The following is a 24,634-nucleotide window of genomic DNA, read 5'->3' on the forward strand; positions in this document are numbered from 1 at the left end:
CTTTCCCCTTAGTTCACTTACATCACCCCCAATATACGTCACTATCGTAAACCTCTCAAAAGTCGCTCATGACTTACTTAATATCAAAATTATTGGCACCATCAATTGACAGAGTGCTCTCTATGTACAAAGCACTGTTTTAAGTAAGAAAATACGAAAATTAATAAGACATACTCCTTGCCTTCCAGGGGCTCACAATCTATTGGAAGTAATAGTCACATCACAAGTAACTACTTCAATGTAAGGCTGACTATGATAAGAACATAATAGAACTATGAAGTCTGGATAAAATCCAAACTCCTTTGCCTTGCATATAAGGTCCCAGCCTCTATCTTATTTCATTCATTCATTCATTCATTCATTGTATAAAGGCTTATTGGCAGCCTACTATGTGCCAGTGACCAAGGAACAGTCCCTGCCCTTAAGGAGCATATTGCATAATAGGGCAGCACATAAACAAGCAATCCATAATACAGAGTGGACAGTGCTACAGATATGTAAGCACAGGACGTTATGGAGGGGCCCTCTTAACTTAGTCTTGAGAAATGATTTTTAGACAAAGGGATAGTGAGCTAAGACTTGAGGAGTTGAAGTTTCTATGAAGGGGAAGAAGAGAAGAGAGTAGGGTTCTAGAATAGAGGCCATCATGTTAGGGCCCAGATTAACAGGGAGCTTTTTGAGAGCTATGAGTTCATTTGGATCAGGAGCTTAGGGCAGGAGTGTGGAGGACACAATAGAAAAATAAAGAGACATCAGGAAGACTTGTAAAAAGCTGTTATAGCGTGTAGACCTTCTAAGGGCAATGGGGAGCTATGGAAAGGCTTTAAGGGAGGAGTTACACGATCAGATTTGTGCTTCTGAAAGATTCCTCTGTTGTATTGAAGAATGGTCTAGAGAGGGCCAAGAGTGAAGGCAGAGGCCAGCCAGGAAAATACTGTCAGAGCCCAGAACAGATAATTGGATCTGAGCATGTGGCAGTAGAAAGAAGTGGGTGTTATCCAGATATATTCAATAAGTACAGTAAATCATGTGGTGATGACTGGATTAGGGGATGGGGATCTCGGGATCCAGGACTCTGGCTTAGGCTGTCTAGAGATAATGACATCATGCCCTGTTTAGGAAACACAGATGGAAGGTCAGGTCACAGAAGGAAGAGGCTGAGTTCTGTTTTGAATATGCTGACGTTATGGCTCCTGTGAAACATACAAGAAGTGATCTCCAGTGGGTAATTGTCTTTGCAATTCAGGGCGAGAAGAGATGTAGATATAAATGTGATGGCCAGCATCATGTAGAGTTAGGAGAGGCAAAGAGGGCGAACACCCCCCCGTGCAACTCTGTCCTGTCATCACTCCTTACCTATATGGCTTTTGACTTCCAGTAGCAGGACTGAGCTCACTAACGTATAGGGGATCTTGTAAAAGAGTAGCTTTCTGAAAGAGGAAAAAAAGTGGGAATAGTTAGAATTTTTGTTTACTGAAAATCAATTCCCACTACCTTTAGTCAGTCATACATCTATTCTTTAATCCCTTCTACAGTACATGATTTGTAACTCATTCCAGTATTTGATAATACTACAGGGAATTTTTTCCTTATATAGTTTTTTTTAAGTTTTAAACATAGCATTTGTTCATTATAAAATAGAATAATCTATCAAAATCAAACAGTACAGAAATGAAAAGTAAATGATAAAAGTTCCCTATCTCTCCCTACCCCTTCTGTCTCAGTATTCAAAACACCTTACTATTGTTGGTTTGGTTTATATTCTTTCAGGCATATAAAAACATGTTAATTATAACATATACATTTATAATATTTACATGTTAGATGATATATTTTTATAATATGTATTTAATACTAGCTACGTCATATCACATATTAATCTGGATTTTTTTCACTTAATATATGGTGGACAGTTTTTCATGTCTATGTATATAGATTTACTTCAGTCTTTTTAATAAAGATTACCCAGTATTACATAGCCGAGATATACAATAATTTTGTTAACTATTCCCCCATTAATGGGGTTATTTTTTCCTTAAATCTTTAGTGCTGCCATTTCCCACTCATACTGGGTCTTGAAACAAATTGGCATGTAGTGTTCAGAAAGTTCTCTAAATAATTTTTTATTTATGTTGAGGCTTAACAGACAGGTCAGAAGGAATTTCTGAAATGTTGCTGATTTACAACTCCAAACAACTCCTGTCTTATTCCTTAATAACAGAGTAGGGTGGTGGGTGGGTGTGTAGGGGGGAATTACTTACTTTTTCTTACTATTTTTGTCATTGCTCTATGTTTAAAAAAGAAAGCTGCCTTTTTTTTCCCTCTCCAAATGTTTATGCCTGCCTTAAATCTAGAATTTTAATTTGAGGATATTCGTTATTTAGCTTTCTAGCAGTTATTCCACAACATATGAAGGGCAAAGAATTGCCATATTTTGTCTTTGTAGAATTTGAGATGCTAAACAATGCAGATGTAATTACTTTTGGTGAAAGTTACAGATAAAATGGGTTACTGACAAGGACAACTCTTTGGAAACCTTTAAAATCAGAATGAGTGCTAATTTCTAACTGGATGGTTTAGGTTAATTTTATCTGAAAGTATACGGAGAGTTAAGATGTCTAATTCCTTTTCCCAGGAACATTTATCCATACCTCAACATGAAAGAAATCTCAAGGCACAAGAGAGCAATTACCCAAGGTAATTCTGACAGATTTAGGAGATTATTTTTGTCCATTTCCTAAAACTTATGAAGATAGCCAGGACTAACCAAAGGTGACCAACCTAATGAAAGACTTCAACAATGTCACAAAAAAGTCACAACTTTTAAAATGTTTATATTAAGTTAATATCTTATTCTCACTAGAATGAATGCTAACCTGATAGATTCATCATTTATATATGAAATATTTGCTTACTCATTTTTCATCCTTCAGTGAAGGATGTAGTTAGTTCCCCGACCAGGGATAGAACCCACACCCCCTGCAGTGGAAGCGCGAAGTCTTAACTGCTGGACCGCCAGGGAATTCCCAGAACATTGTTTTCAATGATAATATCTGACAACTCATAAAGATAACCCCCCCTCCATCCACATTATTTCAGTGGTCATAGAAAAAAAAAAAATCAGACTGTCTGGGTTCAAATCCCAACTCTATATTAGTTGTACAACCTTGAATATATCATTTAATTTCCCTGTGCCTCAATTTCCTCATCTATGAGATGAGACTAACAGTCCTACCTTGTAGGACTGTTGTACAGATTAAATGAGTTAATATTCAGAAAGCATCAGAACAGTTCCTACCGATAATAACACTACATGTTAGTTATTGGTTATTGCTTATAGTGTCAGAAGGGCTATGAGTTGGCCTATCTGACTTACCCCAACCATGCCTTTGCTGCAGAATTTAAAAGTAGTACTTAAAACTGGGAGTTAGTTAAACAGTTATTTTGAAATATTTAGGTAGATTTTTAGAAGTCAATTAAATTGTGGTTTTTCTATTAGAACATATGAAGCCTTTTAATAGATCAGGATTTTCCCTCTATTTGTGATTCACTTACGTTCTTAATTTGGAGAAAGCGGTTTAAGATTTTAGAGAGGAATTTTAAACATTTAACATTTAATTCAAACAATAACATTCTGAACTGTGCTATGAGAAAAAAATGAGAGTTGTCTTGCAATCGTTCACAATTTTTGTCCACTTATAAAACCCCCTCCTTCCTAGCTTCTTCTGAGTGAAAAGAGTCTTTCATACTTCTTAATATTATTATGTTGGAAGATCAATAATAAAAATTATGTATCACTGAAGATAAGTAAAAAGGGTCATACTATTCTTTTAATAAATTACTTATTTTAAAACTGATCCTGGTGTTATAAGAAGATCCCTAAATGGGAGTTCTGACTCTGCCCCTACACTTATTATATAATGTTGAGTAAGTCACTTAGAATTTTTGTGCTTCAGTCTCCTCATTTATAAAATAAGGGACATAGACCAGGTGATCTCTATAAAATTATCTGATCTTATGACAATGAGTCTGTCAACTACAAATTGGCACTTGCCACTGGCACTTGCCATCTGCCTCTACGAGGATTAAATCATGTGCTGCTGCAGCTGCTAACTTTTCAACACCCCCTGAAAGGAGTTCAGGGTGGAGAGCGGAAATGAGGCACGCTGTGGTCTGGGAAAAACTGGCAGAACCGGTCTTCAGATAGTTAGATATTTTCAGGAGCCAGTTTTATGAGCCCAATTCTTGTATCTCCTCATATCTAGAAAAGCACTACTAAAATCCTTCATGACGTCTGTTCCTCGTGACTAGCAGTAACCTTCACAAGACTAGCAGAAACCTTCTGCAAAAAATATGTGCTTGATTGCATGTACTCCCCTTTCACCAAAATCACGTAGATACTGACCTTCCCCCCTACCTGTTTGGAGCAGTTTCTCAGAGCTATCTGAGATGCTGTCTCCCGGGCTATAGTCATCATTTTGCCCAAATAAAACTTAACTCACAAATCTCATGTTGTGCTTTTTTTTTTCAAGTCAAAAACTCCCACTAACCTACTTTCAATAGCACAGCTAAGAAATACAGAAACATATTGATAATGTTGAACTTTATCTGAGCTCCCTGCTCTCTGAAAGCAGAATGGTTGAGAAATCACCCCAGCTAACTGCAAAAGACCACCCTGCTCACAAATATTCCAGGATAAGACCTGTCTCCAACCTTCCTCATTGATTCCCATGAGACTCACTGCTGACTCCCTTGTTTATTACCTGCCTCTATGAAACCTCAGGTCCATCTCCTTTTCTTGAAGACATGTCTCATTAATGAGCATTTTCCCTAGTGCAATAGCCTGATAAAATCATATCCTTAATGGTCCAGTGCATTATGTCTTGCACAATATTACTAAATTCCAAGGTTAAACTTCCAAAATGGGGAGGAAGAGCAGGGAAGCCTACCCTAAAAAACAATACTCAAGTCAAGGTTAACTTAGGAGCACACTTACTATAACATAATTGTTCCATCAACTTTTTAAGTGCAGAAATATTGATGAAGTTGTGGAAATAATGTACAAATGAAGTTCTGACTCCTTTTTCTCTAGGTTTGGGTTACTCTGTAAAGGGGAGGCCAGGGAGGAATTTCCTAAGTAAAACTCATTTCCGTTCCCATTGCACTTGAAAGGGATTTCACTTAGAGAGTCTTTGTGATCTGAAAGTCCCTGGGGTTCTTTTGTGTTTGTGGTGCAAAATGGCACACCGACAGCCTTGCTAGTGGCTGATGTGGGCTGACAGCTCCTCCTGGAGGGGGTAGGTAAGGGTCGACAGGCACTTTGGCCATGAAGGGACAGCTTCTTGTGGTCTGAAGGAGGGCCAAGAGTTGAGTCCTTGGATGGTATGCTGCTCTCTTGGTGGTACCTGTCAGGTAGAATTTATAGTTAAACATAATATTCAGAATTTAACAGTAAGGGACAAAGAGAACCCAATAGCCCCATTGCAGCAGTTTAAGAGTCTGAAAGTAAAAGTCTTCACATAAAAGAAATGCTTGTAAGAGAAAGGAGTGATTTACTTTCACCTGCCGTTGACCATTGACCTAGAGGAGGTATGGCACAATTCTTCAGTATACACTCCTGCTTTCAGAAATAAAACTCTATGCTATGTCATTTAAAGAAGAATTTTTTATATCTAAAGCATTATGCCTGTCCTTCACAGAGCCCAACATTCCCAGTGAAAGGACTTTTCATTGTAGTTTTGAAACTTGATTGTTCTTTCATCGTGCATTTCTAATGGATCCTATAAAGAAAAAAGAACTATTCATATGGAGAGATGAAGAGAGATTTTTTTTAAATGGTGTTCTCTTTGATTCATGTTTTGCTAACACTTTCTGATTTTTCCAATATCATCCCAATAGCATCAGCACTTTTTTCAGAACCAATCCTGGGTCCCATCTTTTACCTTCTCTGTTCTCTCCAGCTCACCATGACTCATTTCTTTTCTCTGCAACACAAGGAAGCAAGTGGTGGAGGCTAAGAAGTTGCAGAGTATGAGATCTAAGTTCTAATCCAGGCTCTGCCACTCAGTGGTTATGTGACTTTGACTGACCTAAGCCTCAATTTCCTAATTTTAAAATAGGAACAGTAATAGAACCAATCTCATTGAGTTTGTGTGAGGATTAAGTAAGAAAATACATGCAGTGTTTTTTAACACTGGAAACACTCAGTAGGTGCTAGGTATTAATATTATCCTATATTGCCTTGAGTTGCTGGTTTATCATTTTACATTAAGATATCTTATCTTCCTTATGAGACTGGAACCTCCATGAAAGTGGAAAACCACTTTGTTTTTATTAGTTCTTAACTTTAAACAGGTATAAAATTCATTCATCATCTGTACAATGCTATGAACTGTGCTGAGTTCCAGCCCTCAGCTCCCTCTTCCACTGACCTTACATACGTGTACACGCATGCATGCACACACACACGCATACACAAGTGCTCACCTCAGTTCACTTATCCAAGTTCCATCCCCCTTAAACAGCCATCCTGGCCAAACCCTCAGGCTTAAGGATGTGCACACTGGCATTGTGGTCCCAGAGCATGATCAGGAAAGAGAGTGTACGAGCACCCCCTCCTTCCTGCACTCTTCTTGCCCTGGGGAGTGGCACATGACATGGCCAGATTTTAAACACACAACTAAACAAATTAATGTATATGACCCATAATCTCTGAATGCCACTTACTGATTATCTTACCTTGCCCTATTTCTTCATAGGATTCTAGTATTATGTAACAGTGATATCAAAGTATCTAAGAATATAAGATGCTCACATAGGATTTTCAGGTCAATGAATATGTGTAGCCCAGAAATGGATGATACGTACTCCAATCCTCTTGAAAGTGATAGCTTTTCTTTATTCTTGTAGATGATTTTTTCTAAAATTTTCTTTATGGAAATTAAGAGAGTTAAATAACCAGTGCACAGATTATGTTAGGTAATATTATGAAATTATGTTAAAATGTTCATTTTAGGCACAACATATGTTTCATGTGAAAGGTCAGCAAAATGATTTCAGGTAGTTACAGAAAGGCGCACTTGAAGTGACTGTTATTTACTCAGTTGTATGAAAAATTTATTATTTTAAAGAGCTAAAAGAGTTTCTAAAAAGGATTACCTTTTTGACAGCATAAATTAAAATGTCATGGACATTATAGCTTCACCAGTGAAGCAAGCCAACTCATAAAGCTAAACTGTATTTTTCACATGAAATTCAATAATACCCACTTTTAGTAGTCTGATTAAAAAGTAGTTCATTACTAAGCAAGAGTTCTAGAACCTTGAGTTTCAACATGTGTCAACTTCATATTTACACAACTAAGTTGCTAAAAGTCAAGTGTTTTTCTAATGAGCTGATCATGTATCTCTAGGGAGAGCCACCGCAAAGGAGAAAGCAATGGGAGAACTGGGAAAGAGAACTCCAGGATCAAAAGTATGCACAAATCGGTTTTTCTCCTTTCTCCCTCTGCATCAAACACAGATAAACTCCTTGAGGCTGAAACTGTCAGGTTAAAAGCCAGAGTCCAAAAAGCAGCAGGCAACATTAAACAGCTTCAGAAAAATCTGTTAGATGCAAAGTCAGCTAAGAATGCAAAGTACATATATACTAGCATATTGACTCTATCAAAAAATGAAGAAAAATGGTAAATAAAATTTACTTAACTTCTTTCTCATCCTTTTTAAGAGTTTTAAAATGGAATAGAAAAAATAATTGATTTTTAAAACTCTTAAAAAGGATGAGAAAGAAGTTAAGTGAATATGAAAACGGGGAGTTTAGTTTTCATGGAAAGCAAAACACCTATCAGACCGAAATTGTCAGATTAATGTGCTAAAATATAAGAAACAAGCAGAATAATAAGGAACAATGATTCTTCCATAAAATAAAATCATATAGACCTAGATCTCAAGATGTAGAATTTGAGCTCTCCTGAATAAAAAATTCCCCATGAAGACTCTACTAAAGCAGAATTGGTGAAATATAAGCAATTCTATGTAAAATAATTCAAAGCTAGAAAATAATTCTCAGATATTTAAGTGTAATCAAGAGGCTGGCAGAGACCAGTACCAAACTCTTCATGTGACCCAGAGTCACATAATATTAAAAATGTCCCAGACACAATCCAAAATTACTTGACATTTGAAAAGCCAGGAAAATCTCAATATCTTATGAGGAAAAAGAAAATTAACATATCAATCTTGAGATGACAAAGATGTTGGAATTATCAGACAAAAGCTTTAAGGTAACCATCATAACCATGCTCCAATAAATGAGAGTGAACCCCTTTGAAACAAATGGAAAGATAGAAAGTCTCAGCAGAGAAATAGCAAATATAAAAAGGAACCAAATGGAAATCTTAGGAGGAAAAAATACACTACAATAACTAAAAATTTTTAAATTCTCTGAATGGACTCAATAAGCAGAGTAGAGATGACAGAGAAAAGAGTCATTGAATTTTGAAGATAGAGGAATAGAAATTATGCAATTTGAACAATCCAGAGAGAATAGAGATTGAAGAAAAAAATGAACACATTCTCAAGGGACTGTGTGACAATATGAAAAAGACCTAATATTCATGTCTTCAGAGTCCCAGAAGGAGAAGAAAAAGAGTGGTACAGAAAAAATATTTGAAGGAATAATGGTTGAAAACTCTCCAAATTAGGCAAAAGACGTAAACTTACAGATTCAAGAAACTGATTGAATCCCAAATAAGATAAACTCAAAGAATTCCACACCAGACATATCATAATCAAACTGCTGTAAGTGATAAAGGAAATTAAGAGATATTTAGAACTGAATGGCAATATACATCAAATACATGTGACTCAGCTAAAACAGATTTTAGTTTATAGCTGTTGTTGACTCTGGGTCTTATTTAAATTCTATGTAGAATGTTACTTTTTTTTTTTAATATGTAACATTTCCTTTTTTTTTTTTTAAGGAATTCCTTTATTTTTATTATTTATTTATTTATTTTTGGCTGTGTTGGGTCTTCCTTTCTGTGCAAGGGCTTTCCCTAGTTGCGGCAAGCGGGGGCCACTCTTCATCGCGGTGCGCGGCCTCTCACTATCGCGGCCTCTCTTGTTGCGGAGCACAAGCTCCAGACGCGCAGGCTCAGTAGCTGTGGCTCACGGGCCTAGTCGCTCCGCGGCATGTGGGATCTTCCCAGACCAGGGCTCGAACCCGTGTCCCCTGCATTGGCAGGCAGATTCTCAACCACTGCACCACCAGGGAAGCCCAGAATGTTATTTTTTTTTTTAAATCAGGCAATCAACTGCTGTGTGCATTCTGTTCAGGATTTTTACTTCCATTCAGAGGAGAGGTAGGACAAAGTGTGCTTACTCCACCTCGACCAGAATTAAAACCTTAATTAATTTTATTACATCAAAATTAAAATTCTACTCAGTAGAAGACACCACATAGAATAAGCTAATAGGTAGTTGACAATATGGGATGAGGTATTTTTAATCTCTAAAACCAATAAGCAGATTAGTATAATGTACATTAGTAGAATGTACAAAGCAATTCTGCTCCTGAGTATATGTCCCAGGAAATTTTTCAAACAGGATGGAAGAGAGTAAGGGGGAGAAAAATGAATATTGATTTCTACCCCAACCCTCAATATTTTTTGTATTTTTATAAAGCTGTAACTGATCAATGAATATTTGTTAATAATTATAAACTATGATCTAACTGTGTGCAAGCGAATATATCTATTTAATAATTGCAGTGTCAATTATGAGAAATATCAAGAACTAAGGGCTTATTATAAGAACATATATTGGAGGCCTTGAATCCTTCTCTTGAGTTTCTAAACATTCTGAATTCATATACTTACACGCATAGTATATTTACATAAATGCAGGACTTGGTCCTCTAATAGAAGTACAGCAACCTATTGCATAAGAAATCCTTAGGAAATTAATATAGATGGTGCCTCGTGCCAAATTATTGCACAATAGCATTTTTATTTTTTACATACCGTAGTATTTATTAGAAGAGAAAAGAGGAAAGTTATTTTTTTTCAAGGCTTGATCAAGGATTCTGAGGATGCTAAATAGATTATTGCTCAGTGACTGACTTTGCAAAAACAAAAGAGCTAAGTTTAATAGGGACTCACTAAGTGCCACACACAGTTTAAGCACTTTACATGTACAGTTGACCCTTGAACAATGTGGGGTTAGGGGTACTGATCCTCTGCACAGTTGAAAATCAGCATATAACACTTTACAGTTCACCCCTCTGTATCCAAGTTTCCATATCCAAGGATTGTGTAGGACTGTAGTATGTATCTATTGAAGAAAATCTGCATATAAGTGGACCCTCAGAGTCCAAACCTGTGTTGTTCAAGGGTCAACTGTACATGACTTAGCCCTTTACATATCATCCCTGTGGGATATGTACCATTGTGAGCCCCATCCTACCCATGAGGAGTGAAGCCTGGGAAGGTTAAATAGTCCAAGGTAGAGTCCAGATTTGAAGTCAGCCAGTGTGGCTACAGAGCCTTCATGTTTTTATCTACTATGCAGAGAAGAATAAAACAACTCCCTTTTTCTACTTTCTGCCAAGAAATGCTTCTTCTTAGAGAAAAATATAAGGTTCACCTTCTTGGTTGTTTTTTTTTCCCTTCTATTTTGCTAATGATATACAATTAAATGCAATACATTCTCATTTCATAAGGATGCCAAGGTGGTCAGCTCTAATTCTGTTTATTAAACAGATCGGTTTCTCCAAAAGTTCATCCCACTACTTGCCATGCACTATGGTTAGAAAATCTGCTTTTAAGTTTTCATTAGCTAAATATCAGTAGAGGCTATAAATAGATGTAAACTCAGATTGAAATCCACCCTGGTGGGTATGAGCTTAGCAGATCTGGACTGAGGGCTAAGCATTTTCACTCTTTTCCTTTGGATTATTCAAGGTGAATGCAATTAAATTTACATAAATCTTACTCTGTGCCGGCACTGTAAAAATGTTCTATTGATCTGTATTTTTTTTTTTTTATACGTGCAAGCAATAGGCAGTCTTTTTTCCCCCAGCTTTAGGGGATTCTTAAGTAGGTCACAATAAACTTTTCCTTAAAGAACATTTTGGTTAAATATCTGCTTGGGTTTTCTCCGGTAAAATGCATGACTACATGGAACTATCCACTAGTGAAGAGCTATACTAAAGATAGAGAAACCAAAGTACTGAATCTCATTATCAGAGATCATCACCAGTCTGTTTTCTATCCCTCAGGTGTTAAAAGGCCTGTTGTTTACTACTACCTTGAAAAGTAATCATATTTATGTAAGTGTGATGTCCCAAGATAACTGCATCCTTCTTATGACCTGCAGCTTCTCATAATTAGGCCTAAAACTTTACACCTCAGAGATGTCACAAAGCTCTGTACATGGTAACATTCTTTAGCCCTCTAATTAGTGTTTATCGTAGCCTGCCTTTTGTTTATGCTTTGGACTCAGATGTTTAATTATGAAGATGACAGTACTAGAAAACTATGGGATAGCAGACCTAACTCCACCACCCCCACTTTATTTGGAAATCACTCCTCCCCTCCACACATGGAGCACACAGAAGCTGCCATGTTTTTAAACCTCTTGCCTATGGTGGATATTTTTTAGCAGTCAATCGTTTATTCAAGTTAGGCATCAGAGACCTTCCCAGGATTTTTCAATTTGGTGCAAGAAAGTGTGTGAGTTAGCCTTTGTGTGGTGGTGGGAGAAGTAAAAAGTGAATTTAAGACAGTGGGTGACTTGGCTGTCCCACAGAAGACATGGTATTCAGTGAGAGAAGATGAAACTGATCCACAAACATCAGAGGAGACAGAGACAAAGTTCTATGGCACTCAAGGCCCAAGTTCCAGCTATGCCCAAGTCCAACTTCATTCTTAGCTTTCCTACTGTCCTAGGTTGTGGTTTCTAACTTTTGCTGAGTTTGCTCACCATTGTACATCTAAAATTGAACACAGAGCCCAGCAAATAGAATATGCCAGATTTAACAGGTAAAATAGATAGATCTACATTTGTATCTATATTTATGTCCGTATCTATACATATCTGCTGAATGAATGTTGAATAACATGAGTTGCCCTCTAATTCCAATATTGCCCTGTAATTCCAATAAATTCCCCTTTTAACCTAAGTTGGACTTCTGCCACTTTTAACAGAGTTCTGACCTCCACAATAACCTAAAACAGCTACTGCATACATTACTTAGAAATCTCTTTTATTTTTCTAAACTGGAAGAAAACAGTGAGGCTATCAGAGTGGTCTAGAAAAATTGGGGCATTATATGCCAAATGTGAAATGAATGTTGAATCTGAGAGCAAGTGGATGGCTATCCACTGGCAGTGCCTCTCCCTCAATACTTCCAGTTACAGGGGCCACGTTAGGAACTTCACTTAGTGCCCTGAGACAAGAAGGCAGAGACCCCTCCTCCCAGAAGCTAGTAATTTATGGTGCTCAGGGTAACAACGGAAGTGTATCAACCCCTTAAAACATAGCTTGTTATTACATGGATTTAGAACAAATCATGATCCTCTAAGCCTATATGATACAAGCCGGGCTTCCTAAACCAATTTTTTTTTCTTTTGGTGACAAAAAAAGTTAATCAAATTTAGTTTAAAAGACCTTTGTGTGTCATTGTTCAGTGAGAGAAGGTATAAGAGTAAGTACAGTGGGAAAAGGCCCCTTCCCAGTAACCCATTGCACAGCATGGTACACCACAGGTCTTGGGGGTGAATACTCTCCAAGTAGGCGTTCACTTTTTCTTTGCACATTTTGCAATGTTTTCCTGGGGGCTGTTTCCCCCATGTCATGACCTGACTTTCAGGGCCCCAATGCATCTTAATTTTCCCCATGCCTATAATGCCCTGACTCAGAGCTCTTAGAATGCTATGCTTCCCTCCTCCTTCTAATGCCTAGATACTTAAAGTGTGTAATAGAATCATACTTTGAGTTATGCAGCTTAGGAAACTCCTTTTTCAATTTATACATGTTCCATTTTTTCCTGCCTCTACCGTAGCTTCTACTGTTCCCTCCAACTGCAATATCTCTATCACCATGTGCACTATTCCTTCACCGACTGTCATCTGGCATCTTGACTTCTCCCCACAACTGAATAAAACCTTTCCCCTCATTAAATCTCTTTGACAATTTGCTCAAACTCAATTATGACACTTAGCATGCATACTTTGCAGTATCTTTATTTATGTAAATGTCATATGTCCTGGTGAGAATCAGCCTCTCAAGGATAGGAACTATGCCTTACTCATCTTTGCATCTATTACAGGGCCCAACATACCACTACACAGAACCAGAGTTCAATAAATGATTTGAATTTGATTTTAATCATTTATTTATATTGAGACATCTGTATATTCAATTAAAATGAGAAAAATTATAGTTTATAACTAACTGGATTTGAATTTAGAAGAAAATCTCACAAAATACCTTCTTCATTATTACGTACATGAGATAAACAGAACTCAGTTCAAAGACGTTAGTAGAGAAAAAGCATTTTAAAAAGCCAATTGAGGGCTTCCCTGGTGGCTCAGTGGTTAAGAATCCGCCTGCCAATGCAGGGGACACGAGTTCAAGCCCTGGTCCGAGAAGATCCCACATGGTGCGGAGTAACTAGGCCCACACGCCACAACTACTGAGCCTGCGTGCCACAACTACTGAAACCCGCATGCCTCGAGCCCGTGCTCCGCAACAAGAGAAGCCACCGCAATGAGAAGCCCGTGCACTGCAATGAAGAGTAGTCCCTGCTCGCCGCAACTAGAGAAAGCCACACACAGCAACAAAGAACCAAAGCAGCCAAAAATAAATAAATAAATAAATAAATAAAATTTTTTTTTAAAAAACCAATTGAAACGTAAAATAAGTTTTGGACAGCAAGTTAAAAACGTAAAACAACAATCTCACCTGAAAAGGGATTCATTCAAACTTTTAGGCTTTTTGCCTCTCCAAAAGGCAGGGCCATTATTCTCTTCTTTGACTTAAAAAAAAAAAAAGTTAGTTGGTCATTAATTACATGATTTGATTGAGTTTATGAAGAAGATAGAGTTACTGTACTGAATTGATGACTCTATAAATCCTCACAAAAACTTGCAAATTCAAAATTATAAACTGGGCAACATGATGGGCAAAAAGAACTTTGGCTCTGATGTTAAAACATATGCTCAAATTCAGGATTTTCTTTTTTTTTTTTAATAAATGTTTGACTTTATTTTGATTTTTTTAAGATAAATTTATTTATTATTTATGTTTGGCTGCGTTGGGTCTTCGTTGCTGTGCGCGGGCTTTCTCTAGTTGCAGCGAGCGGGGGCTACTCCTCATTGCGGTGCGCAGGCTTCTCAATGCAGTGGCTTCTCTTGTTGCAGAGCACGGGCTCTAGGTGCATGGGCTTCAGTAGTTGTGGCATGCGGGCTCAGTAGTTGTGGCTTGTGGGCTCTAGAGCGTAGGCTCAGTAGTTGTGGCGCACGGGCTTACTTGCTCAGCAGCACGTGGGATCTTCCCAGACCGGGGATCAAACCCATGTCCCTTGCATTGGCAGGTGGATTCTTAACCACTGTGCCACCAGGGAAGTCCAGGACTTCTTTATTAAGAAGCTGATATTACCTACGATCAGCCTGTACCTAGGTTTAAGTCATGTCTTAAACCTGATTTCATCCAGGTTCGACAATCAAACTTGAACTTTCTCTTTTTCTGTGTGAGGTCACTAAAATGTTGTGACAAAACAACTTTAGCATCAATGTCCCTGCCTCTCTTTATGTTCGCTTTAAATTTTAATTTGTAACAGTGGGGTGGAGAAACTTAGGATCATCTGTTCTCCACTGAGAAATGAAGTATGGCTAGATTTCTGTTTCAACACTTGGTGGGATGTCTGGTCTCCTGGATGCCAATGACCAGAACCTGGCAGGGCTATAATGGCTATAATGACAAGAGAGCCTGAATACAGATAATAGAGTGATCTGCCCCTGTGTTCTCATGTGCATGCAGCAGTCTTCACTCCTCTTCAGTAGCTTAGATAGGAAGTCCTTCAGCCGTTCAGCACAATGTGTGTCTGATGGCATGCTCAGTGGTGCTGGTCAGCTAAGGAACACTTTTAGAAGCAACACTCCAAAAAGAATGCGCCTGCTATCTCAACTGTAGGAGGTCTGATTATGTTTGTCAAATCCTATTCCTGTGGGGAAGACCGAGCTTCGGTATTGATAAAAGTTATCCACTAAACCTGACTCATCAGTGCCTTGTTGTTTTAGTTTTACCCCACATCATTGGTTTCTGAAAATGTCTAGGTTTTAGGTTTAAAATAAAAGTTATATACATACACACACACATACGTACACGTACACGTATATAAAACTTTGATTCAGTTTATGTTTCATTAAATTATTATGTCTCATTCTGATTTGGGGATTAGTCTACTTCACTTTATGCCAATGTTTCAAAATATGCCACTAAAGCCTTTAAGGTCTTTTCCATGATTCTAGAGCTGCAGTGATCAAGTTGGTAGCCATGAGCCACCTGTGGCTATTAACATTAAAAATTAAATTAAATTAAAATTCAGTTAGTAGCACTAGTCATCTCAAGCGCTCAGCGGCCACATGGCTACTGTTTAGACATAATTAGACTAGATATAGAACAATTCCATCATTGCAGAAAGTTCTATTGAATAGTCCTGTTCTAGAATGTACCTGAAACTAAGGCGCTAATAACCCAATTCATTCCAGAGCTTTTACTGCTGATACGGTTCACCACTGTCACTCTGCTCCCATCAACACTGTTCATTTAGAGTTTACTAACCATTCCCTTCATCTAAACATAAAAGGTACAATTCAAAGGACATATATCAAAGTGCTAACTGTGGCCCATATAAGTACGCATGTGTACTATAGAGAAAAGCCTCTTTTTCACTGTGTCTCCAGAAAAGTTGGGCCTAATTAGAAATCCTGCTTAAAAGTGTGGTGATTAAACTCAGTATTTTTATTATAAATGATTTGCAATTTTGAGATTCCTCTGTTAAGATGATCTAGTTGATTGGAGTGCGAGCACCTTTGCCATATGACATAAATATTCCCTAGGCTTTCACTCAAGAGGTTTGGAGTCGGTTCTAATAATTATCTTTATTTAAATACTCAGTAATTAATGTGAGCGGCTTCTCTAGGCATGACATCATCATTATTAACATGAAGGACTCTAGTAATGACTATTGTCAAATAGATGCTCAGACAGGTTTGAGCCTATCTCTTGCTTCAGAATTACATATTACAGAATGTCCAGGAGGTGAACCACTGGGATCCTATGCACAGAGCAATACCTAACCCAGGGAACAAGCAGCTTGGAGATGAACAGGAATCAGATCACATCACTGCTGACTTGCTGGAAAGGGGGAATGTGTTTCATCCTCTAATGTGTGCTATGTATGACTCCTTGGGACAATGGTAGTTTCCTGTTTTCGAAAATCCCTGCACCATTCGAGCCCTGGGCCGGGAAGATCCCACATGCCACAGAGCACTAAGCCCATGCACTACAACTACTGAGCCTGCACTCTAGAGCCCTCCAGCCACAACTACTGAGGCCACGTGCTGCAACTACTGAAGCTCGCGCACCTAGAGCCCGTGCTCAGCAACAAGAGAAGCCACTGCAATGAGAAGCTCGCGCACCGCCATGAAGAGTAGCCCCCACTTGCCTCAACTAGAGAAAGCCTGCGCACAGCAACAAAGACCCAACACAGCCAAAAATAAATTAATTTTTTTTTTAAAAAAGCGTAAGTTTAAGCATATACACTTTGCTTATTTTTATATTCTATAGAGAGGCTATATTTTTTGATTATGTTAATAAATGTGCTCATTTTACAAAGGTTCCATGCTTGTGAGTGAGGTCCTTTACAAGCATGTTACTTTCTATATCTATCTTTAAGTGTTTTATTGTCACCTTGACTAAATAGGTAACCTATGATCCTCTTTTAATCAAGCTTCCAAATCTCCTCTAATAACCTCTTGATTTTTGCTTTCCCCAAATCAGATTCTAATTGTAAATAAGCATATACAACTTTCAGGTTATCTTTTCCATCTGAAGTATCTTTGAGATTTCCCAGCAGGCCCCTGAAAAAAAAAAAATCACAAAGATTTGTTCTGTCACCTTATAAAAAGAGAAGAGCTTTAAATAATTAGGTCTATTTGATCTATTTACTACTTACTGTAAATTTTATGGGAAGAGTTGTCTAATCAGAAGAGGTGCTTAGCCTTCCCTGGGTTAAATTTGTATCGGTAAAATATTATAAATATTTCAGAAATTCTGTGCTTTATGGGAAGTTGCTGGAGATTTGTTAATGCCCTTACTGTTTATGACAGGTTTGTATTTTTCACAGTCTTGGTGGTGCTTGGCCTGATCACAGTAGGGCAACAGCAATATATGTGTCATCAGTCATAACTTCAGATATTATGCAAAATGTTGACTTAGCCACAGTCTTGCTTTTGATTTGAATTTACCACCTTTCAGACTGTAAATTTTTGTTGGGGAGTGATGTCAGTCTTACCTGTGCAGTCTGTAAAAAATACAGGTATCTCTTTACTTGCTATCCTTGGTTTAAAGTTAGCATATTCCTTATATTATATTATGTTAGTGTAGTATCTCAGTATTCTATGTTATATTCAAGACGTTATATAAAAACTATGTTCATTCATTTTTACAAATCAGATGTAACTTGTGTCTGATGTCTTTGAAAACAGGCTTCATCGCTATCCTTGGAGACATTTTGTCTATTTTTTTGGAATGGCTTTATTATCTTTGTTTTGCATGCCATAGGGATATCCGGATTTTCCTGTCAGTTGCCTCATCAGACCTTTCATATCTGAAAGGTCTCAGTGATAAACTAACCACAGCTTTTCAAGTCTCTGTCTTCTACAGATAGTTTTCGTTTTACTGAGATACTTGCTTGAGGGTTCTACCATAAGCTAAAGATCAGAGTTTGTGTCTTCGACAAAGAAGGACAGTCTCAGAGTCTCCTGGAAAAAGGATTGAATCAGGTTTTTCAAACTATTTTTTTAACATATTTTTGAATTGAGGTATAACTGACATATAATTCTTCAAAGTATTAACATTTCAAAGCCGAGCTGACATTACGTAGACAACTCGCAAGACCACACCAGTGGACTAAGTCAGGATTTCCAGGACTCTGTTACATCAAGAAGTAGATGGCTTCATGGGATTCCTAACCCACTATCTATCAGAATAAGAAATAACCTGTTTTTGTTGTTTTTTTAAAAAAATTTTTTTGATGTGGACCATTTTTTAAATCTTTACTGAATTTGTTACAGTACTGCTTCTGTTTTATGTTTCAGTTTTTTTTGGCCCCGAGGCATGTGGGATCTTAGCTCCCCAACCAGGGATCAAACCCGCACCCCCCTGCATTGGAAGGTGAAGTCTTAACCACTGGACTGCCAGGGAAGTCCCAGAATTAACCTTTTAGGACAAAATGAAACTGATGAGGGGAATTTTACATTTATTATTTGTTTGGAATATTATTAATGTTGTTTTAATGTTCTGTTTTTCTGGATATGAAAGGAAGCTCTTTTTCTTCTTAAATAATAATCAGTGGAGTTTATTAAATGAATTTATTTTATTTTATTTATTTAATAAACTCATAACAATTTAGTAGATTTCGCTTTTGGAAACTGAAAATATTTAAATATCAGATTTTCACTGATTCCCCCAGAATTCAGAAACTCTTACGGGATTCAATAAGGATCTGCCTTCCTTTTTACCAGGATACAACCAGATGGACACATTGATTGTAAAACCAAGGCCTTATGGGAAGTGTAATATTTAAGAAGGATGCTCATTTAACCAGGTATGGCATGCCATTTTAAGGGCCAAAAGTTGGCTGTACTCAATGGAGCCAACGCTGACAAAGACTTCCTAGGAAAACTAGCCTGGTACCTAGCTTACAGGGTCCCAGCCTTACAGGTATTAGGAAGGTCACTCCCTGGCAGGCTAGAAAACTCAAGAAATTTTCTGGACCTCAGGAAGACCCTCCAGAAGAAATTTCAGGACCACAAAAATCACTCAAATTTTATAGGTACTACAGGAGAAATCTGGTAGAGTTTCTTAAGCTTGATTTCCTAGCTTTGGGAAAGCAAATACAGGCTTTTAAAAGTCTAACCTGCATTCATTATGAAAACTTCCAGACAGAAGTTAAATTTACAGCAGCAATAGTTGTTTAGTACTCTGGATTTGCAAAGTATTTTTAAGGAGGCCTATCTGGTAAGTTAACACTCTTGTTACACCTATGTAAATAATCCAGCCAGCCTAAAGAATCTTATTTTGTGATTAAGAATAATCTTTTCTCGGGAATTCCCTGGCGGTCTAGTGGTTAGGACTCGGCACTTTCACTGCAGGGGCCGGGTTCAATCCCTGGTCGGGGAACTAAGATCCTACAAGCTGTGGGGCTTGGCCAAAAAAAAAAACACAAAAGAATAATCTTTTCTTTGAGATTATTATGATGGTGGGGGTGGGACAGACTGTCAGGAAAAAGTGTGAAAGACTTTGAAAGGTGGGTGGGGGGATGATTAGTAGGTGTTCTGATGGGTGTAGCCCACCCATCCAAGTTATCTATGCCTTTCATTGTCTCTGACATGTTTTACAATGCTGTAATTTGTAGAAAACTTTTTTGTGTGTTTTTTAAAAACATATAGAAACATAAAATTTCTAAGTGGTAAATCTATCAACTTTTATCCTCATTTCTTCCCTTGATTTATGCTTAGAAATGCCTTCTGCACCCTAAAATCTGATAAATATTTATATTTCCTTTATGGTTTTCTATAATTTCTATAATTTATAATTTATATTTCCTTTATGGTTTTCTCTTTTACAGTTAGCTCTCTAATCCTTCTGGAACCTTTAGAGGGAGTGTTCCTCAAGACATCGGTCTAACTATGATTCCAAGTGTATTTAATATTAATCTGATGAAAATTATGCTTTAAGTAGAGACTGAATGCAAATAAATATGTAAATATTTCTGAGTCAAGTTGCTTATTAGCAGTTTTGGGGAGAGACAAAGTATAATAATTTGAATAATAATTACCAGAAACACAGCACGCATTTTATATAATAATACTTGTAACATATCTATGAGATAGTCATTATTAACTCCATTTTGCAGCGAAAAAACTAAGGTTCAAAGAGTTAAGTTCACAAAACTAGTAGATAAATGGTGGAATTAGAATTACAAAACAAGGTAGTCTGTCTCTAAAGCCAATTTTATAAAAACAGCTAAGGTTTAAGAGCACAGCCCTACAGGGCTTCCCTGGTGGCGCAGTGGTTAAGAATCTGCCCGCCAGCGCAGGGGACACGGGTCCCAGCCCTGGTCTGGGAAGATCCCACATGCCGAAGAACAACTAAGCCCGTGTGCCACAACTACTGAGCCTGCGCTCTAGAGCCCATGAGCCACAACTACTGAGCCCACGTGCCACAACTGCTGAAGCCTGCGCTCCTAGAGCCCGTGCTCTGCAACAAGAGAAGCCACCATAATGAGAAGCCTGCACACTGCAACAAAGGGTAGCCCCTGCTCATCGCAACTAGAGAAAGCCCGCACACAGCAACAAAGATCCAACACAGCCAAAAATAAATTAATTAAATAAATAAATTTATTTAAAAAAAAAAAAAGAGCACAGCCCCACTAGTGGTCAGAGGTGGGGGTTTTGTCAAAGAAGAATTTCTTTTAAAAACAAGGCTGGCAACTAAGAGTTCGTATGCCACAGCTAAGGAGCCCACGTGCCACAACTAAGGAGCCCACAAGCCGCAACTAATGAGCCCATGAGCCACAACTAAGGAACCCGCAATTAAGGAGCCGGGCAGCCGCAACTAAGGAGCCTGCCTGCTGCAGCTAAGACCTGGCGTAACCAAATAAATAAATAAAAATAAATAAATTAATTGATTGATTAAAAAATAAAAACAAAGCTGGAATCCAAATAGTAATCCAGCAGCTAGATTCATTATTGTGTCAGAGTTTCAGTCAAGTTATGCTAATTCCTTCATTTGGAAGGAAGTAAGCCAGGCCTCTTTTTTAGTTGCTGTAATCATCGAATTTGGTTATTTAGCACTGTCATTCCAGAACATAATATCTTGCTTAAATACACTAAGGTGGCATCTATACAAAGCAGTCATGTACATTTTTTCTGTATTCATTGGCCTGAGAAAATGTCCATGATATGCTGGAAACTAAAATTAACAGATTACAAAACAGTATGTGGAGTATGGTTCCATGTGTGTTAATTCATAGAACAGTTTGTAATGTTGTACACCAAATTTTCTTGGGTGTGTGGTTAACTGGTTATCTCTGAATGATGGAATTACATGTATATAATTTATTTTTATTTATTTTAATTGTAAGAATCATCTTGTTTGCTGATTTTTTAAAAAAATATTTCAACTGGTAGTCTGGCATCTCATAGTCATAAAACACAAATGTGTGCATTCTTCCCTAAAAATTTGTCACCAAAGAGCTAAGGGAGCAGGGGCAGTAAGGACAACATCTAATATGACTCATGAAGACAGTTTACAGCAACCTCACTTTTATTTATTTATTTTTATAAATTTATTTATTTATTTATAAATAAATAAATAAATTATTGGGTCTTCGTTGCTGCACGCGGGCTTTCTCTAGTTGCAGCAAGCGGGGGCTACTCTTCGTTGCGGTGCGCAGGCCTCTCATTGCAGTGGCTTCTCTTGTTGCCGAGCATGGGCTCTAGGTGCACAGGCTTCAGTAGTTGTGGCACACGGGCTCAGTAGCTGTGGGTCACGGGCTTAGTTGCTCCGTGGCATGTGGGATCTTCCTGGACCAGGCTTGAACCCGTGTCCCCTGCATTGGCAGGTGGATTCTTAACCACTGTGCCACCAGGGAAGTCCCAACCTCACTTTTCAAAAGCCATTTTTATGCACATCATGAGGCCCCCATCATGAGAAGGGAGGTGGTAGATGATTACACTGATGACTGTCACACAACTAAGGGGATACATCTGTGTCTGAGAAAGGGGGGGATGATGACAGATGTGATAAATGGACAGTAGCTATGAAGAGTGGTAGTGCCAAAATGATCTGTCACCTTTCACCCCCCCTTCTCTGTTATTGGTTCATCTAACAATCATAATCTCAGTTGCAAATCCCATGGCTACAAAACTATAGATAGAGCAAAACTCTGACATGAACAGTTAATTCACTTGGACTTGAATTACAAGGACAAAGTGTTAGAGAAAGGAAGGTGGTCTCTCTCTTTTTCTCTTTTGCTTTTAAAAATAAAAAAATTAATCAAAATCTTTTGGTAAAGACCCACAGCATGTTTGCGAAGCATGAGAGGACCACCCAGGAGCCAAGGAAGGCTAATTTACTCATCCATGGAGGGGCAGGGGGAAGAGTTTTCTGACTAGAAAGCCTCTCCACTGGCAGCAGTGAACAGGGCAAGGACACTTACTTAGTCCAAAGAATATGCTGTCAGTGCCTGAAGGAGGAAAAGAAAGCTCTTAAAAGGGATATAGCTGAATTCAATCCCTTGTTAGCAATTTATTTTAGACTTGGTGTTATCTGAAAAAAAATGTTTTGCACTTACATAAGAACATCAGAGACATCTTTAGGAAATTCAAAAGCCAAGTCGTCTGTTTTAGCTCAAAGCAGAGAGAGAGAGAGAGACAGAAAAGAGAGAGGGAAAGAGAGAGAGGGAGGGAGGGAGGGGAAGGAGAAGAGGAAGGGGAAGGAGGAAGGAAGGAAGGAAGGAAGGAAAGGAAGGAAGGAAGGAAGGGAGGGAAGAAGGAAGGAAGGGAGGGAGGGAGGGAGGAAGGAAGGGAGGGAGGGAGGAAGGGAGGAAGGAAGGAAATGTAATGGTCCTATAGAACTACCTTTGTTTAAAATTTTCTAACTACGTCTTCAAATAAGCTTTAAATATTGTGACAAATTCTAGTTTGTAAACTAACCCTTAGCTTATTTAGGTTGGAAATAAGATTATCTATTGTTTCATATAGCATTGAATTTATATTTTTAGGGCCATTTTTCAAGGTTGAAATATTTGCTTTTACCAGCTACCTTCTAGCACAGGTAATAATATCTGCAGAATATCTACATGAAAATAATTTCAGAACTCCAGATCAGGACATGACAGATTTTTTCCCTATGACTTGCTGACATAAAAGCTCTTATAAAATAATTAAATCATACTATTTATATATACTTGATAAATCACCCCGTTTAAATATAATTGTATTATTGACCCAGTGGTGGACTTATACTGCTCCACTAATATAAATGTTAACTTTAGCTGTCAGTCTTTTCTCACTAGAAACTGAGGTTGACAAGTTGGAGTTATTTGTAAATAGCCTCCTAAGTTCTCCCTCCCAGTCAATATTATTAAAATTCTAAGACAATTCATAAGTTGTAGTGCTTCCTGATATGTGACCTGACTTCCTTTGCCTCTGAAAAAGGTGCTGACTATACAACCCCCATCACTGCTAATTTGGAGCCAAGTGTTCCAACCATGTCCAATAGCACCAACTGCTATTCTCCCAGTAAAAGTTGGGTCTTGGGAAAACCTAAAAAAAAAAAACCCATATTACTGATGCCGAAATCTCGGCCTCTGTGCACTGGTGCCGAATCAAATCTCGGAAACAGAGTTTTTGGTGAAGTAGAAAAGAATAGCTTTACTGCTTTGCCAGGCAAAGGGGGACACAGCAGGCTCATGCCCCTCAAAATCGGTGTGTCCCAACCCGGGAGGATTTGGTGAGGAGTTTTATAGCAGTGGTTCAAGGGTGGGGTTGTTAATAAGCATCAGGGTGTGTGCAGGGCCTGCACTCCTTTCATGTGGCCTCATGTGGTCTCCTAATGAGCTTCTCTGGTTCTTTTAATCTGGCCTCAGTTAGTCTTCTCTGGAATGAAGAACGCTAACATCTTCCATTTGTTGGGGGTTTTAGTTCTGTAAAGAGCTCAAAGAAATTGTTACGTGTATCCCTTGAGGCGGAACCAGGACCCTGCCCCAAGGCTGCCATAATGTTTCTTGGCTGCTCCTTCCTTGTTTCTGCATCCCCTCCCTTCCCTGATTAGCAGCTGTTTGAAAGGCTTCTGTGCCTAGGAGCCCAACAGGGTCCTCTCAGTTTCACTACCTGTGTGAAGGGAAAGAAAGAAACCACGCTGGCTCACCAACCAGCTACACCTTCTCTCAATCTGTGAAGTTAAGAGTGGGTAGGTGTGCAGGAAAGGGTTAACTCAACAGGTCTGAGTTGCTCATACCTTGCATCTTGGAAGAAAGGCCTATCTTCAGGACTGGCCTGACCCTAGGAGTTAACCTCTGAGTCTTGGAATATTCTGCCTGCTAAAAGTGTTTGTATATGCCTGAGACCTTGAGTCATGATGTACCCGTTTGATTAGATAAATCTATTCTGACAACATAATTTATAGTAAACATAAGATTTTACCAGAGCTGAGAGTAAGGAGATAAAAGGGGTGGCTACAGTCTGAGTAGCTGAAGTCACTCATGCAGGTCCTGCACACCTACGTGACTGACCCGCATAAAAACTCTGGACACCAAGGCTCAGGTGAGCTTCCCTTGT

At 38.3% G+C, this 24,634-nt stretch overlaps 1 protein-coding gene across 1 annotated transcript in view; it reads right to left on the reverse strand.

Moving 5' to 3' along the window:
- The window catches only part of C13H12orf56 (chromosome 13 C12orf56 homolog), a 75,166-nt gene that overhangs the window by 35,540 nt on the left and 14,992 nt on the right, over positions 1–24,634 (reverse strand). The window contains 3 exon segments of the mRNA XM_068561960.1: positions 1,357–1,430; positions 4,997–5,405; positions 13,965–14,037. Coding sequence (XP_068418061.1) covers positions 1,357–1,430; positions 4,997–5,405; positions 13,965–14,037 — 556 coding nt within the window.

Source organism: Eschrichtius robustus, chromosome 13 (genome assembly GCF_028021215.1).
Source record: "Eschrichtius robustus isolate mEscRob2 chromosome 13, mEscRob2.pri, whole genome shotgun sequence".
In the NCBI taxonomy this organism is placed as follows: domain Eukaryota; kingdom Metazoa; phylum Chordata; class Mammalia; order Artiodactyla; family Eschrichtiidae; genus Eschrichtius; species Eschrichtius robustus.